Here is a 16,720-nt window from a genome sequence, read left to right on the forward strand (position 1 = left end):
CTATTCGCTCTCGTTTGGCCATAGATTTTGGCTTTATTTTTTCAAAAAAAAAATTGAAAACATTGTTTGTTTATGAAATATGATCATGTTTTAGGGGGAAAAAATTCAAAAAATTTCAAGTTCGCAGTTTTTGAGTGAAATCTTTTTTTCCACTCACAAAACATCAACTTTTCTTCAAATAAAATGCATGTCCAAACATAACTTCAACTTCCAAAAATATTTTTCAATACAACTTCAAAAACACTTTTTTCAAGTTTCAATCAAATTTATGTCAAAACGCTAGCTTCATATTTCAGAAATTCCTACATATATATTTTCTGTCTTTTTCTTTGATATTCCTACTCACCTTCTATTTCCAAGATTTCATTAGTTCAAGTGTTCAACAATACTTTTAATCTATTCTATAAAATCTTATCTAAGATCAATAATGTCTCAACAAAAAAATTAACTGAGTTGGCTATTTTATCAATTGAAAAGGAATAATTATAGGAAATCGATTATAAAAAAATTATTAACAACTTTGTATCTCAAAAATTTAGAAGATTAGAATTCAAATAAAAAAATATATTATAATTTTTTTTTTAAAATTTAGGCCTCACATTAAATTTAGGCCACATGTGCTTGAGCCTCCCGTGCGTTTGGTTACCAGAAGGGATAGACAAGGATATCCTATAAGCCGGATATCCCATATATTAGGGTGAAATTCAAAAATAGCCGGATCTATAAGTGGTAATTGAAAAATATCCACATTTTAAAAAATAATCAAAATTTAGCCACTTTTCATGCAAAGATAAATTTGAACGAAAACACTGTTCAAAATCCGGAAAATATTCCAGCATAATATACTAGAGTTCCAGCATAATATACTGGAGTTCCAGCATAATATACTGGAGTTCCAGCATAATATACTGGTCCAGCATAATATGCTGGAAGTTCATACACAGGTGCTCTAATCTTCAGTATATTATGCTGGAACTTTCCGTGTGTTGGAGTTCCAGCATAATATGCTGGAAGTTCATACATAGGTGCACCAATCTCCAGTATATTATGCTGGAATTTTTCGTGTTGCAGCAAAATAGTGGCTATTTACAATGACTTTGCAAACGCTGGTTATTTTTCAATTACCAGTCCAAAAACTAGCTAGCCTGTACTATTTTCACCATAGATTAGCTATCATATCTTTTATATAGGATAGCTATCATTTTGGTATTAAATTTATCCCACCAGTAAATAATATCCACCAAACAGGAAATAAATATAATCTCATATCCTTCCAGGAGATTAGTATCCTTTATCCTTAATCTACCTACCCGTCGTTTTGACCGGCATGTTAGCTTACCCAAAAGGAAAAGAAGTAAATATATAGAGCGAGAATTTGACTAATATATTTTTTAGTTGATGGGGTTTGAACCATCCAACTTAAATATAGAAGACCGAAAAATTTCATTCATCCTCAATTCTTTACTTTTTGGGTACTTACTGTACATTTTTTCTTGTTTTAATTACTTCCCTTTCTCTCAGCGTTGCTCTATTCAACTCTGCTAAACAGAGCGGCAATCATAATTCATATACCAATTTTTTGGACATAATAGAATGCCTGCCTTTGTCTAAAACAATTCAAACAGTTGGGAAAGAAGCAATCTGGGCAATGCCACAATGGCCATCTTCAACACCAACATCTCTAACAATTTTCATGTATCCTTCCTCACCCCAAGTAGTCCCCCATGAGTTCTTGATTAGCCAATAATTTGTACCATCTTCACTTGTTCCATAACCTATCACTGTGACTGCATGATTCAGCTGAGGGTAACAACTCCCATCATATATTCCACTTTTATACACATATACTCCACTTCCATACAAATGAAACTCCCTATTAGCAGCAATACCAACAGATATTGGTTGATTAGCTACTGCTTGCAGTAACGCGGACTCGCTTGGTTCTACTACTTTATAACCACTGATTTTCACTGCTGGTGAGGATAATTGTTCTGTGCTGCAAACGCTTTGAATTTGTTGATAAGGATAATTAGTCTCGGTGGTGATGCCGCCACCATTTTGAAGTAAGAAGTCGTAGGCTCGTGTCATTAGTCCACCATTACAACCATTATTCTGGGTAGTACAATCCAGAAGTTCTTGCTCCGAAAGTGACATTAGTTCATTGTTTGCAATCTGATATGCTCCTTCTATAGCTGCCACCGCTGAAAATGCCCAACAACATCCTGTAATCAAGATATGTAAGCCACTCGTGTTAAAAAAACATGCTCTATTGTGTTCACGGAATTCAATAATTTTTATATACACATATAAAAAAAATATCTTTTATTTTATCTATATACACAATATAATTATTTGACAAAAGAAAATTCAGACACTATAATTATTTGACAAAGGAAATACAGTCAACCCCTTTTAATAGTAAATATGGCTTTGCCACTAGTGGTGGAGTCACACTTTAGAAAGAGGTGTCTCAAATTATAATACTACTAGAAAATAATATAAAGTAACTATCAATTTGATACACGACAGAGAACTTAAATTGAACCAATATATATAGTTCGTGCTGGCCACGGCTATATAAGAATGTACGTAGCCAATAACGCTTCAATGAGAAAACAATAACGTTATAATGAAGTAAAGGATATTTTGGATATCTGTACAAAAGGTTATGACTGTTATACTAGAGGCTGTCCGAAAGAAGTTGGACAAGGTTGTTGGAGCTCGGGGAGAGACGATGTTCGGGGGATTTTCAAGGGAAACATCGGGGCAAGAGTTGTTAAATTACCCGAATCTATTGTTGTTTTTATCATTAAATTAGTGTTTTGGATTAAAAATGGTAGAAATTTTATTGACTTTAAATTGAGGATTTGGAGGTCGATTCGTTATCGGAATTTGATAAAATTAGTACGGTTAAACTCGTATCGAAATGGGTATTCGTATTTTGTGAAAATCCCATTGGGTTCCGAGAGGCGGGCCCCGCATTGACTTTTGGTTGACTTTTAATATAAAATTTTTAAGTCGACGTTATATTATCCGAAATTATTTTCGATGAATTTTAATGAAGCTATACAATTAATTTGAATAGATATGAGCTGTCCAGAGGATTTATTCAAGCAAGACGGCTATTTTGGAATATCGGCATAACTTTAAAAGGGTAAGTATCTTGCCTAACCTTTAGTGGGGGAATTACCCCTTAGGCATTGAGTCTTATGTGGAAATTCTGTAGATGAAAACCATGTACGCGAGGTGACGAGTACGTACTTGGTTTATATGTGCAAATTATATCAGTTAAAATTGTAGACGTCCTTATGTATTAAATTATAAATATTGGCACTTATTAAATCCTTTATGTGTCATGCCTCGTCCCTTGTTTGTCAAAATTGTATCCTATATGATAATTTGTTGTTATTGTCACTTGAATTTTTATGTGAATTCTGTGTGCTTGTTGATTTGATATTTTCTTGGAATTAAATTCATTATGAAAATCCTTATCTGCAAATAATTATTAAATAAGTTTAAAATGAGGCATTAATTTATATTTATTAAAATCTGGATTAAAGAAAGTGTTGTCCTATGATTAGTTACTTTTCCATCTCTGTTGATTATTTTGAGGTTTATATACGTTGTGTGGAGCCTTGGGCTATTTTTGAGAAATTTATTGATTTTACTATATCATTGGAATTGGTTGTGGTCATTAAAAAAATTGTGATAGGAATTGATTGTGTTGTGTTGTCATGATAATATTCCGTGTAAATTATTGTGTAATTTGAGTTATTATTACGAGGATATAAGGTGGTATTTCACTGTTGATATTATGTGGGTATAAGGGTGGTATTTTACTGTGGTTATGTGTGTTGGGATATTATCTGGGCAGAGTGATAAGGGTGGCTATTATACAGAACGATAAGGGTGGCTATTGATATTGTGAGGGCGGAGGGATAAGGGGGCTATTATAGGAGTGATAAAAGTGGTTATAGGAGAGATAAGGATGGCTATTGTCAGGGATGACACGTGATGATGTGGAGTTATTATGTTGATAATTTTTATGTGATGATGTGGGTTATTCCGTTGGTAATTTTCTATGTTGTGATTTTCCTTGTGTTTATTTTTATATCTTGTGCAATTTGTCTTGTTGTTGGTAAATTGATAATAGTATGATCTATGTTGAAATTGGGAGTCTGTGGCTATTGCCCGACGGATTATGAAATAAAATGTGGGCACGAGGTGCCGTGAGTAAATAATGATGATATTGGCACGTGAATTGTTCGTGCAGTTGTGATATAAATGTGGGCACAAGGTGCTGTGAGTAAATGATGATGATATTGGCACGCGAGTTATCAGTGCGGTTGTGATAGAGAAATTAGCACGAGGTGCTGTGGAAATATGAAAGTGGGCTGAGATCCGTATTTTATGATTTTGATATGAGGTGTCACAGAGTGATTTTTATTCGAAAGATATTTATTTGAAAGAGTTTTATTTGAAAGAATTATATTTGAAAGATATTTATTTGAAGAAATTATATTTGAAAGATATTTATTTGAAGGGAGTATATTCGAAATATATTTATTGGAAAGTATTATATCCTGAAGATTATTATTTGAAAAATATATAGGCGAAAGATTTATATTTGAATGACTTGATTAATTGATTGTACTTGTATTCATTATTTGTTAAGCAATATTTATGGTGTTCTTGTTTCCCTGCTGTGTATATCACTGGTTTATTATTGTTGCCATCATTGTTATATTTCTAATTAGTTTTGTATACTATATTGCACATGTTATTAGACTAGTGAGTGCCTTGACTGTACCTCGTCACTACTCCACTGAGGTTAGTCTTGATATTTACTGGGTACCGACTATGGCGTACTTATACTAAAAATTATAGGAATTAATTCCGTAAGAAATATAAATCTTCCATCAAAATTTGAAATTTCACCCAAAAATCGTCTTTGGGGCCCACGTCTCGAAACCCAACAAAAGTTACAAAATCTGAAAGCCCATTAGACCACGAGTCTAACTATACTAATTTTACCAAAATCCGACCTCAACTCGACCTTCAAACCCTCAAATCTTATTTTCAAATCCCTAGGTTCAAATTCCCGATTTACACCTCAAAAATACGTAATCTAGTCGGATTATTCAATGAAAATTCAATATTATGAAGTAGAAATGATCACAAGTGACTTACCTCAATTTTCCATTGATTTCTCTCTGAAAATCGCCCCAAAACCCTTGCTTGAAGGTCCAAATATGGCAAAACTCGGAACTCATCCACATTTGCGATCGCCCAAAATGCTCCCTCAGCTTCTGCGCGTTCCTTCTCGCACCTGCGGCCTCGCAGGTGCGGTAAAATTCTCGCACCTTTGCACTCTGCCTCACCAGCCCCTTGCCGCTTCTACGCTTGCCAAGCTCACTTCTGCGGGCTCGCGCCTGCGAGCCAAACTCCGCAGATGCGATTGCATCAGTAGGTAGCAAATTTCCAGCTTTGTCCTAAGTCCAAATTTGATCCGTTTAACCATCTGAAACTCACCCGAGGCCCCTGGGACCTCAACCAGATATACCAACAGGTCCTATAACATAACACGGACCTACTCGAGGTCTCAAATCACATCAAACAATATCAAAATGATGAATCTTACCTCAAATCAAAATCTATGAACTTTGAACTTTCAAATTCTATATCTTGTACCGAAACATATCAAATCAATCCGGAATGACATCAAATTTTGTACGCAAGATATAAATGACATAACAGAGCTATAAAAATTTTTAGAACTGGATTCCGACCCCGTTATCAAAAAGTCAAGTCCCCGGTCAAACTTCCCGAAAATTCTTTTTTCGCGATTTCAAGCCAAATTCCACTACGGACTTTCAAATAATTTTCCGGACACGCTCCTAAGTCCAAAATCAGCATACGGAGCTATTGGAATCATCAAAACTCCATTCTGGGGTCGTTTACACATAAGTCGACATCCGATCACTATTTTAACTTAAGCTTTAAACCTTGAAACTAAGTGTTCCAATTCATTCCAAAACCTCACCGGACCCGAACCAATTAACCCGGTAAGTCATAAAATAATTGTAAAACATAAAATGAGAAGTAAATGGGGAAACGGGGTTCTAATACTCAAAACAGTCGGCCGGTTCATTACAGAAGTTCATGGTAATACGCTCTCATTTCTATTCCGGAATTTCAAGTTTCTGAAGCAATCCACCCGGTCTCTGATGCTCGTATTTCACTTGTTGACAATTTATACACCGAGCTACAAACTCAACTATATATTTGTTCATTTTTCTCCACCAATAGTGTTGCCTCAAGTCCTGGTACATCTTAGCAACACCCGGATGAATGGAATACCGCGAATTGTGGGCTTTTTCAAGAATCAATTCACGCAACCCATCTACATTAGGCACACCAAATCCGACCTTGCATACTCAATACCCTATCATCCGCAATGGTAACATCTCTGGCATCACCGTGCTAAACTTTGTCCTTAAGGACAAGCAAATGGGGATCATCATACTGGCGTTCTCTGATGCAATCATCTAAAGAAGACCGAGAGACCATACGATCTAGAACTCGTCTGGGCTCCGAAATATCTAATCTCACAAAATGATTGGCCAGGGTCTGAATATCAACTGCAAAAGGCCTTTCACCAATAGGAATGAATGCAAGGCTACCCATACTCATCGCCTTTCTACTCAAGGCATCGGCCACCATATTGGCCTTCCCGGGATGATATAGAATAGTGATATCATAGTCCTTTAGCATCTCCAACCATATCCGTTGCCTCTAATTTAGATCCTTCTATTTGAATAAAGTGTTGAAGACTCCGATGATCTATAAATACATCACAAGACACACCATAGAGATAGTGCCTCCAAATCTTCAATGCATGAACAATGGTTGCTAATTCTAAATCACGGACACGCTAGTTCTTTTCATATGGCTTCAACTGGCGCAAAGCATAAGCAATCACTCTATGCTCCTGCATTAAGACACACCCAATACCAATCCAAGAAGCATCACAATACACTGTATAAAAGCCTGAAGCTGAAGGCAAAACTAGAACTAGAGTTGTGGTCAAGGAAGTCTTGAGCTTCTGAAAGCTCTCTTCATACTTATCCGACCACTTGAATGGAGCACCTTTCTGGGTCAATTTAGTCAAGGGCGATGCAATAGACGATAAACCCTCCACAAAGCGACGATAATACCCAGCCAAGCCAAGAAAACTCTGAATCTCAGTAGCTAAAGATGGCCTGTGCCAACTCTAAACTGCCTCTATTTTCTTCGGATCCACCTTATTTCCTTCACTGGACATTATGTGTCCCAAGAAAGCCACCGAACTAAGCCAGAACTCCTTTGGCATTAAGTCTCTCCTCTCTCAGCCTTTGTAATACAATAATCAAGTATTCTGGCTACGTGAGTACACCAGAATATCATCAATAAATACTACGACAAATGAGTCAAGATATGGCTAGAATACACTATTAATGAAATGCATAAATGTTGTTGGGGCATTGGTCAGCCCAAAAGACATCACGAGAAATTCATAGTGGCCACAACGAGTCCTGAATGCTATCTTTAGAATATCTGAATCTCGAATTTTCAACTGGTGATACCCGGATCACAAATCAATTTTGGAGAATACCCTCGCTCCCTGAAACTTGTCAAATAAATCATCAATACACGACAAAGGATATTTATTCTTGATTGTAACTTTGTTCAACTGCCTATAATCGATGTACATCCGCATAGTGCCATCTTTAATTTTCACAAATAGAACCGGTGCACCCCAAGGTGACATACTAGGCCTAATAAAACCCTTATAAAGGAGTTCATGAAGTTGCTCTTTCAATTCTTTCAATTCAGATGGTGTCATACGATACAGAGGGATAGAAATGGGCTGAGTGATATCCCTGTCGGGTGGCATACCCGGCAGGTCTACAGGGAATACATCCGGAAAATCCTGCACTACCAATATTGAATCAATTGTAGGAGTATCTGCCTCAACATCTCTCACAAAGGCCAAATATGACAAACACCCCTTCCCAACCATATGCTAAGCCATCAAGTAAGAAATTACCCTGCTGGGAACATAATCTGGAGAACCTCTCCACTCGACCTTCGGCAATCCCGGTATCGCCAATGTCACCATTTTTGCGTGGCAGTTCAGAATAGCATGACATGGAGACAACCAATCCATACCCACATCAAAATCAACCATACTAAGCAATAAAAGATCAACTCTAGTCTCCAGTCCTTCAATAGTTAAAACACACAACCGATACACACGATCCACAATAATAGTATCGCCCACCGACGTAGATACATGAACAGGGGGAACTAAGGACTCACAAGGCATATCCAGATAATAAACAAAATATGACGAAACATACTAATATGTGGAACCAGGGTCAAATAATATAGAAGCTTCCCTGTGGCACACTGAGACGATACCTGTGATCAATACATCTGAAGCAATGATATCTGGCCTAGAAGGGAAATCATAGAATCGGGCATGACCGCCACCTGATCGGCCTCCCCCTCTAGGGTGACTCCTAGCTGATTAAGCCCCGCCCCGAGCTGGTTGGGCGGGTGGTGGAGCAACTAGTACAGAAGCCGTAGCCTGACTCCTCTACTGAGCTGAACCCCGTGTAAGGCGGGGAAAATATTTCCTCACATGATCCAGCTCTCCACGCTCATAGCAATCCCTCTAAAAAAAATAGTGGTGAGTTCTGAGGCGGACCTCGAAAACCAGAAGAACCTGGTACAGATGAACCCTGAACTAATGGTGCACGAGATGAACTCTGAGCTGGAAGTGCACCAAGAGAAGACTGACTCTATCGACCACTGTATGGACCATGACTAGCTGATGTGCAACGATGAACTGAACGAGCCTATAATGATGACCCCTATTGTGATAGGGCTGTCCCCCAATAGGAACACCGCTGGAATTACCCGGACCACGAGACCTATAGACCTCTCTCTCCTCTAGCTCTTGAGTACGAACCATCTCTAGTCGTCGAGCATTGTCAACCACCTCATCGAATCTAGCACTTGCTACATTCCCAGAGTCATAACAAAATGGAACTGCTGGTTGAGGCCATTAATGAACCTACTGATTCTCTCTCTATCGGAACTAACCAAACTGCATGACGGGCCAACTCTGAAAACACATCCCATACTGAGTCACGGACATATCGTCCTTCCGTAAATACTCGAACTGCCTGCGCAGTTCCTCTCTGTGGGTCTGTGGCACAAACTTCTTCAGAAATAATACGGAGAACTCATTCCATGAAAGTGGTGCTGCACTAACTGGTCTGCTCCTCTCATAAGTCTCCCACCATCTGAAGGCCACCCCAAAAAACTGAAAAGTAGTGAACGAGACCCCACTAGTCTCCAGAATACTCGATGTCCGAAGCATCCGCTGGCACTTATCTAGAAAACCCTGAGCATCCTCTCACTCAGCACTGCTAAATGACGGAGGTTGAAGCCTCCCAAATATCTATAGTCTCTTCTGCTTATCATCATCCATAACGGGGACTACCAGGGCCTGAGTAGCTGTAACTGGCTGGACTGGTGGTGCCTCCGGTATCTGAAGTCCCTGCACTACCTTCTCTGGAGTATGGGAAACAGGGGTATGAGTACCTCTCCGGTCTGAGAAGTGGCCGGTGCGTCCTGAGCCGAAACCACCAGAGCAAAGCCAGTGCAAATTGTCAATATCTGGGCCAAAGCCTCCTGAAGGCCTGGAATCACAATGGGCACAGTTGATGCCTGCGCTGGTTCTGTCAGCTCAGCTATGTCTGGAATCTACTCCTGAGCTGCAGCAACTGGTGGTGCTACTCCAACTGTTGTACGAGCTACACCTCGACCTCTACCTCGGCCCCGGGCTCTACCAGGGCCCCAACCTCTCGTGGCCCTAACCGGTGGCAGTAGTGGCTGACTGTTCGATCCGATAGTACTTCTCCTCACCATTTGTGAGAGAATAGAATAACATAAATTTAGTTCCCGGAATCAACAAATTTGCACGATAGAGTACAAGAAAGTGAAATTTTTTTAAGGGTTCGGCAGCCTCTCGAAGATAAGTACAGACGTCTCTGTACCGATCCGCAAGACTCTACTAAACCTGCTCATGACTCGTGAGACTTATGTAACCTAGGGTCTGACACCAACTTGTCACGACCCAAATTCTCACCTATCGTGATGGCGCCTATCTCAATATTAGGCAAGCCGACAACCTCAGTAAAGCACAATATCTTTTAAGTTTGAAAACATAATACTTGAATTCAATAGAATGCCTCACAATTACATATACAAAACACTCCCAAAACCCGGTGTCACTAAGTACATGAGCATCTAAATGAATACAAAGTATGACAGATAAAAACACTGTCTGAAAATATAGAACAGTATAATAACCAAAAGGAAGAGAGACAAGGTCAGTGGACACCAAGCAGCTACCTTGATAGTCTCCAACTGGTAACACACAGAGGTCTAACAGTCGTCGTGTACGGAAGCACCTAGATCTGCACACGAGGTGCAGAGTGTAGTATGAGTACAACCAACTCAATAAGTAACAAGACTAACCTTTGGGCTGAAAGTAGTGACAAGCTTAGCAGGTACCGTCCAGTATAGAAATTACAGTACAGAATTATAGGCATACTTTCAAGCTCAACATTTAAACTCCGTACTGTATATGGCCAATCCAGCCCAGGGAAGTTCCATCCCGTATATATATATATATATATATATATATATATATATATATATATATATCAACTGACAGTCAGTCACTCAGTACCGTATCAGGCCAATCCAGGCCTGGTTAATTTATCCAGCCGATATGGTCTGCTGCAGGCGGTCATCCCCGATCCATATAATGATAAAGCCTATAAGGTCTGCTGCAGGCGGGCAACCCCGTTCCATATAATAGTAATGTATATAAAGCCAATATGGCCTACTGCAAGCGGGCAGCCCCGATCCCATAAATATCCTCATAATTGATGAACATGACAGAGTATGAAATGTACATTTTAAACAATTAAATTCAACATCAACACAATCCTGTGGGTCCCAAAAATATCGGTATGTGGCCTAATCATGATCTTCAATACAAGTCTCATCTCAATTTCCTAACAAGTTGAGAATATTTGGATAATAACATGATTCTTTAATTTTACAACTCCACAGAATTTATTTAAGTCACAATTTCTATATTGCACGCCCACACGCCTGTCATATAGCATGTGCGTCAGCTTCATACAATTCACATAACACGAAATTCAGGGATTTATACCTTCAGAACCAAGTTTGGAAGAGTTACTTACCTCAAACCGTGTAATTCCTTACTCCGCTATGCCTTTGCCTCGCAAATTGATCTCTAAAATCCTCGTATCTAATCATAATTAATTCGACCTAGTCAATACAAATTATTGGAATTAATTTCATATGAAAATACTAATTTTCCAACATAATCCGAAATAAAACTCAAAAATCATCTGTGGGGCCCACGTATCGGAACCCGATAAAAGTTATAAAAATATGAACGCCCACTCAACCACGAGTCTAACCATACAAATTTTATCAAATTCTGACATCAACTCGACCTCTAAATCATCAAATCTTATGTCCAAATCCCTAGGTCCAAATTTCCGATTTACACCTCTAAAACACGTAATCTAGTCAGATTATTCGATGATAATTCAATATTATGGAGTACAAATGATCACAATTGACATACCTCAAGTTTCCCGTGAATTCTCTCTGAAAATCGCCCCAAAAACCGTCTTTGAAGGCCAAAAATGGCATAACTCGGAACCCCTTCGAATGTATACTGTCCAGGGGTTCCGCACCTGCGACTCACTTAGCCGCTTATGCGGTCCCGCAGATGAGGGAAACCAACCGCTTCTGCGGACAAGATGTCCGCTTCTGCGGTTTTGCCTAGCCTCCCCTGCCTCCGCATCTGCGACCTTGGTGTAGCTTCAGCGGACTCGCTTCTGCGAGATTGTGTCCGCTTCTGCGGACTTCCCGCTTCTACGATGCTAGGCTCGCTTCTGCGAGCTCGCACCTGCGAGCCAAATTCCGCAGGTGCGATTGTATCAGAAGGCAGAAATTTCTAGATTTCTTCCAAGTCCAAAATTTAGTCCGTTAGCCATCCAAAACTCACCCGAGGCCCCCGGGACCTCAACCAAATACACCAACAAGTCCTAAAGCACCATACGAACTTAGTCGAATCCTCAAATCACATCAAACAATATTAAAACCACTAATCATACGCCAATTCAAGCTTAATGAAACTAAGAAATTCCAACTTCTACATTCGATGCCGAAACCTATCAAATCAAGTCTGATTGACCTCAAATTTTGCACACAAGTCATAAATGACATAACGAGCCTATTCCAATTTTCAGAATCGGATTTCAATCCCGATATCAAAAAGTCAACTTTCCGGTCAAACTTCCAAACTTAAATTTTTATTTTAGGCATTTCAAGCCTAATTTAACTACGGACTTCCATAAAATTTTTTGGACACGCTCCTAAGTCCAAAATCACCATACGGAGCTATTGGAATCATAAAAATTCTATTCCGGGGTCGTTTACACATAAGTCGACATCCAGCCAACCGTTTCAACTTAAGTTTTAAACTTTGGAACTAAGTGTTCCCATTCATTCCAAGACCTCACCGGACCCAAACCAATTATCCTGGCAAGTCATATAACAACTGTAAAGCACAGATTAAGCAGTAAATAAGGGAATAAGGCTGTAATACTCGAAATGACCGGTCGGATCGTTATAGATTACATAAATGCAAGTCATGAAACAATGAGTCTTATGAGCCTCTTTGAGGAAAGCTGGTCAAAGATACTGATTCGATCGATCGTAAGTTTTTAAAATATCATCTGAATATGCTCATGCATCCATCTCAACACCACTTCTAAGCTGGCATTGATGTATTCCTTATTTCTCCAGATATATATGGACTGATTGTTAAACAAAAAGAAAGAAAAAATTAATAAACAAGTAGATCATATACCATTGTATCTAATATAGATTATATCAATTAATTTATAGGGATATCGAAGATACATTCTTTTAGAAGTATATACGATCTTATTCTTATGACATAAAATTGGCACACGGTACATATATAATACTCCATCCGAAGAACTACATATGTGCGTTAGTATTTCTAGGGAGGATAAAGGGGGAGGCAGGAAGAAAGATAAGTTGTACTATACCTGCACATATAGATATTAAAGTTACAATTCAGTAATCAAGTGTTTTTAAAGAAACGGTTAATAAAATATATGAAACTCAAAAGTTATAAATTCGAAAATTCCTCCAAGGCAAAGGCTCAAGATATCTATCTCTGTCTTAACACTAACTTTTAGAATTTGAGACTTCTTTAGGTAACCAAGCATATATTATCCAAGATAATAATCATTCAATATGTGTAACCAAGCATAAATCATTCACGATTTCATTCGTTTATTCGATGTTCTGCTATGAATGTCAAACCAGAAACAACAATTCCTTTTCTCTTTCATCTAGATATGAAGTTAGAATTTGACAACATCCTTTACTATAAAAAAGAAACTCCTTGATTCTACTGCATGTAGCCACACACAACTAAAGACATTGTAAAATTATACACAGTCGAACATAGAACTAATGTGCACGCGACAACTAAGAGCAGAAGCCAGATAAACATTTTATTCTTAAAGAATTGAATCCCGAGCTGCAAGAATATTCTTCTTTCACGTAATCAATCCACATAAACTTTCATAATTTAAAATTAAAATAAAATAAAGAAGGAATTTTCACTATCCAAGAATTGAATTTCCTCAATTTCTAAACTACCAAAATATTTTTGTTTGACGTAAGTGGAGCGACATAAAATTACAAAAGCAAATGCTCATTAAAAATATTTAAAAAAAAATATTTTTAACACATACGGAGATTTTTTGTCAAGAACAAATCTTTTCTAACACTTTGAGCTGCTACAAAACAATCGTGCTTCACATAAGTGACCCATCTAAATAATAATAACAAATAGCCACTAAAAATAATTTAAAAAATTATAACCGTAACAATGAAATGAACAAAGAGGATAAAACAATGGCAAACTCATCGGCTACAAGGGCGTAGCTAACCGAGGGAAGGACACAAATCTGTTTTCTTTTTGAAGAATAAATCTGCAGCTATAAAAGAAAAGATTGCAGTTATGGGAGGATGACAATTGAAAAACCTTCACATCAGCCGTGAAACTGGAACGAGAATTAAACAGATTAAGAGCGACATTAGCTATAATTTTCAATCGTGAAATTCAGAAGTTTGAAGAGAACTAAAAAGAATTAGGGAAAAAACGAAATTGGAGGAAAAATTGAGAATAAAACTAACATGAAATATGAAGAGAACTCACAAAAAGTACTTCAAAGTAGTCGAAAGAGTTGGGAAGAGCGGTGATGTTTCTCTATCCTTGAAATGAAAGAAGCCGCAAGTAGGAAAGCATTATTATGAATAAGCAAAATGTCAATTTTTGCCCTTGGTTAATCACACTTTCCTTTTCTATATAATAATATAATATATATATATATATATATATATATATATATATATATATATATATATATATATATATTATATTATTATAGATAGATAAATACTCTTAAGAAAACAATAACCAATTAGTAAAAAGTACTCCAGATAGTCGCTCCACAAATATGTGGACATAGTACTTTAGGTGGGGCCTGGGGGATAAAGGACGAAAGGGAAGGGGGGGGGGGGGGGGGTGAAAACCTCTTCATGAATAAAATTATACTTTTCAACTTCCAAATAGAATTGAAGTGTAGCGTAGACCCAAGTCAACAGTCAAGTCAATGGCAAGTTGCATTGGCCAAGCAATTAGGAGGCGGACTTTCTCTTCCAAATTATGGTACATGAAATCTCGAGAAAAAATGTCTTTTTAGGTGAAAAAATCTTTCTACCCTAAATTATTGATAAGTTCTCTGTGGAAATAAAAAATAAAAAAATAGACCCCTTTACCACGTCAGCAGTTTGTTTTTTCTCTGTAAATCTGAAGCAGATAGTTTGACTGGTCCATATGGCCATAATTTTCTGCTTCCTCCTCATCTGTGGATGAAAAATGTAGTATAAAGTGCAATAATCAGGAAAGTAATGATGAACATATACAAAATTCAGCAAAAAGAAACGAAGAAATTGTATTTCAAAGTTTATACTTTATAGGAAAACTCTAAGGGGTCGTTTGGTCATGGCATGCTCTAACCTTGTCATCAGTAGTAAGGCTTGTGATTTAGGTCCCCAAATTTGGAGGACTCCATTTTCAAAAAATAATAGGCTTATAGATATGTAAAAATAATATTTGGTACTTTTAAAACAAAAGTACTAAAGTTTTTCATATAAAAGGAAAAAAAATATTATAGATATATAAATAAAGTAACAATTTAACTTACTTAAAATGGGTAGATGAATAGTTTTTTCAACGTTTCCATTGGAATTGATTTGACAATTCATTTTTACTCCTTCATTAGATAACGCGTGAAAGTTTGTTCAAATCAATCATTCTTTTCCCCAATCTATTCGCTCCCATTTGGCCATAGATTTTGGCTTTATTTTTTCAAAAAAAAATTGAAAACATTGTTTGTTTATGAAATATGATCATGTTTTGGGGAAAAAAATTCAAAATTTTTCAAGTTTGCAGTTTTTGAGTGAAATTATTTTTCCACTCACAAAATATCAACATTTCTTCAAATAAAATGCATGTCCAAACATAACTTCAACTTCCAAAAATATTTTTCAATACAACTTCAAAAATTCTTTTTTCAAATTTCAATCAAATCTATGTCAAAACGCTAGCTTCATATTTCAGAAATTCCTACATATATATTTTCTGTCTTTTTCTTTGATATTCCTACTCACATTCTTTTTTTAAGATTTCATTAGTTCAAGTGTTCAACAATACTTTTAAGCTATTCTATAAAATCTTATCTAAGATCAATAATGTCTCAACAAAAAAATTAACTGAGTTGGCTATTTTATCATTTGAAAATGAATAATTAGAGAAAATCGATTATAAAAAAATTATTAACAACTTTGTATCTCAAAAAGTTAGAAGATTAGAATTCAAATAAAAATATATATTATAACTTTTTAAAAAAATATTTAGGCTTCATATTAAATTTAGGCCACATGTGCTTGAGCCTCCCGTGCGTTTGGTTACCAGGAGGGATAGACAAGGATATCCCATAAGCCGGATATCCCATATATTATGGTGAAATTAAAAAATAGCTAGATCTATAAGTGGTAATTGAAAAATAGCCACAGTTTAAAAAATAATCAAAATTTAGTCACTTTTCATGCAAAGATAAATTTGAACGAAAACACTGTTCAAAATTTGAAAAATATTCCAGCATAATATACTAGAGTTCCAGTGTAATATACTGGACTTCCAGTATAATATACTAGAGTTCTAGCATAATATACTGGAATTCCAGCATAATATACTGGACTTCCAGTATAATATACTGGTCCAGCATAATATGCTGGAAGTTCATACATAGGTGCTCCAATCTCCAGTATATTATACTGGAACTTTCCGTGTGTTGGAGTTCCAGCATAATATGCTGGAAGTTCATACATAGGTGCAACAATCTCTAGTATATTATGCTGGAATTTTTAGTGTTGCAGCAAAATA

The 16,720-nt window shown here is 37.0% G+C and overlaps 1 protein-coding gene and 1 long non-coding RNA gene across 3 annotated transcripts; both read right to left on the minus strand.

The window, feature by feature from the left end:
- Positions 1–1,463: 1,463 nt before the first annotated feature.
- LOC107774656 (zingipain-2-like) lies at positions 1,464–6,687 on the minus strand. The gene is made up of 2 exons (XM_075235845.1): positions 6,613–6,687; positions 1,464–2,319 (listed from the first exon to the last, which is right to left on the minus strand). The coding sequence occupies exons 1-2, from the start codon at positions 6,685–6,687 to the stop codon at positions 1,618–1,620; spliced, it is 777 nt and encodes a 258-aa protein (XP_075091946.1). The 3' UTR covers positions 1,464–1,617.
- A 3,458-nt stretch (positions 6,688–10,145) lies between these two features.
- LOC142171627 (uncharacterized) lies at positions 10,146–14,573 on the minus strand. Of its 2 annotated transcripts, none has more exons than XR_012701449.1 (3): positions 14,429–14,573; positions 11,334–11,421; positions 10,146–10,532 (listed from the first exon to the last, which is right to left on the minus strand). It is a non-coding gene; the product is annotated as an uncharacterized LOC142171627 (long non-coding RNA). The 2 variants fall into 2 exon arrangements; XR_012701450.1 differs by lacking the exon at positions 10,146–10,532 and adding an exon at positions 11,027–11,238.
- Positions 14,574–16,720: the final 2,147 nt, after the last annotated feature.

Source organism: Nicotiana tabacum, chromosome 17, assembly GCF_000715075.1.
Source record: "Nicotiana tabacum cultivar K326 chromosome 17, ASM71507v2, whole genome shotgun sequence".
NCBI classification, from domain to species: Eukaryota; Viridiplantae; Streptophyta; class Magnoliopsida; order Solanales; family Solanaceae; genus Nicotiana; species Nicotiana tabacum.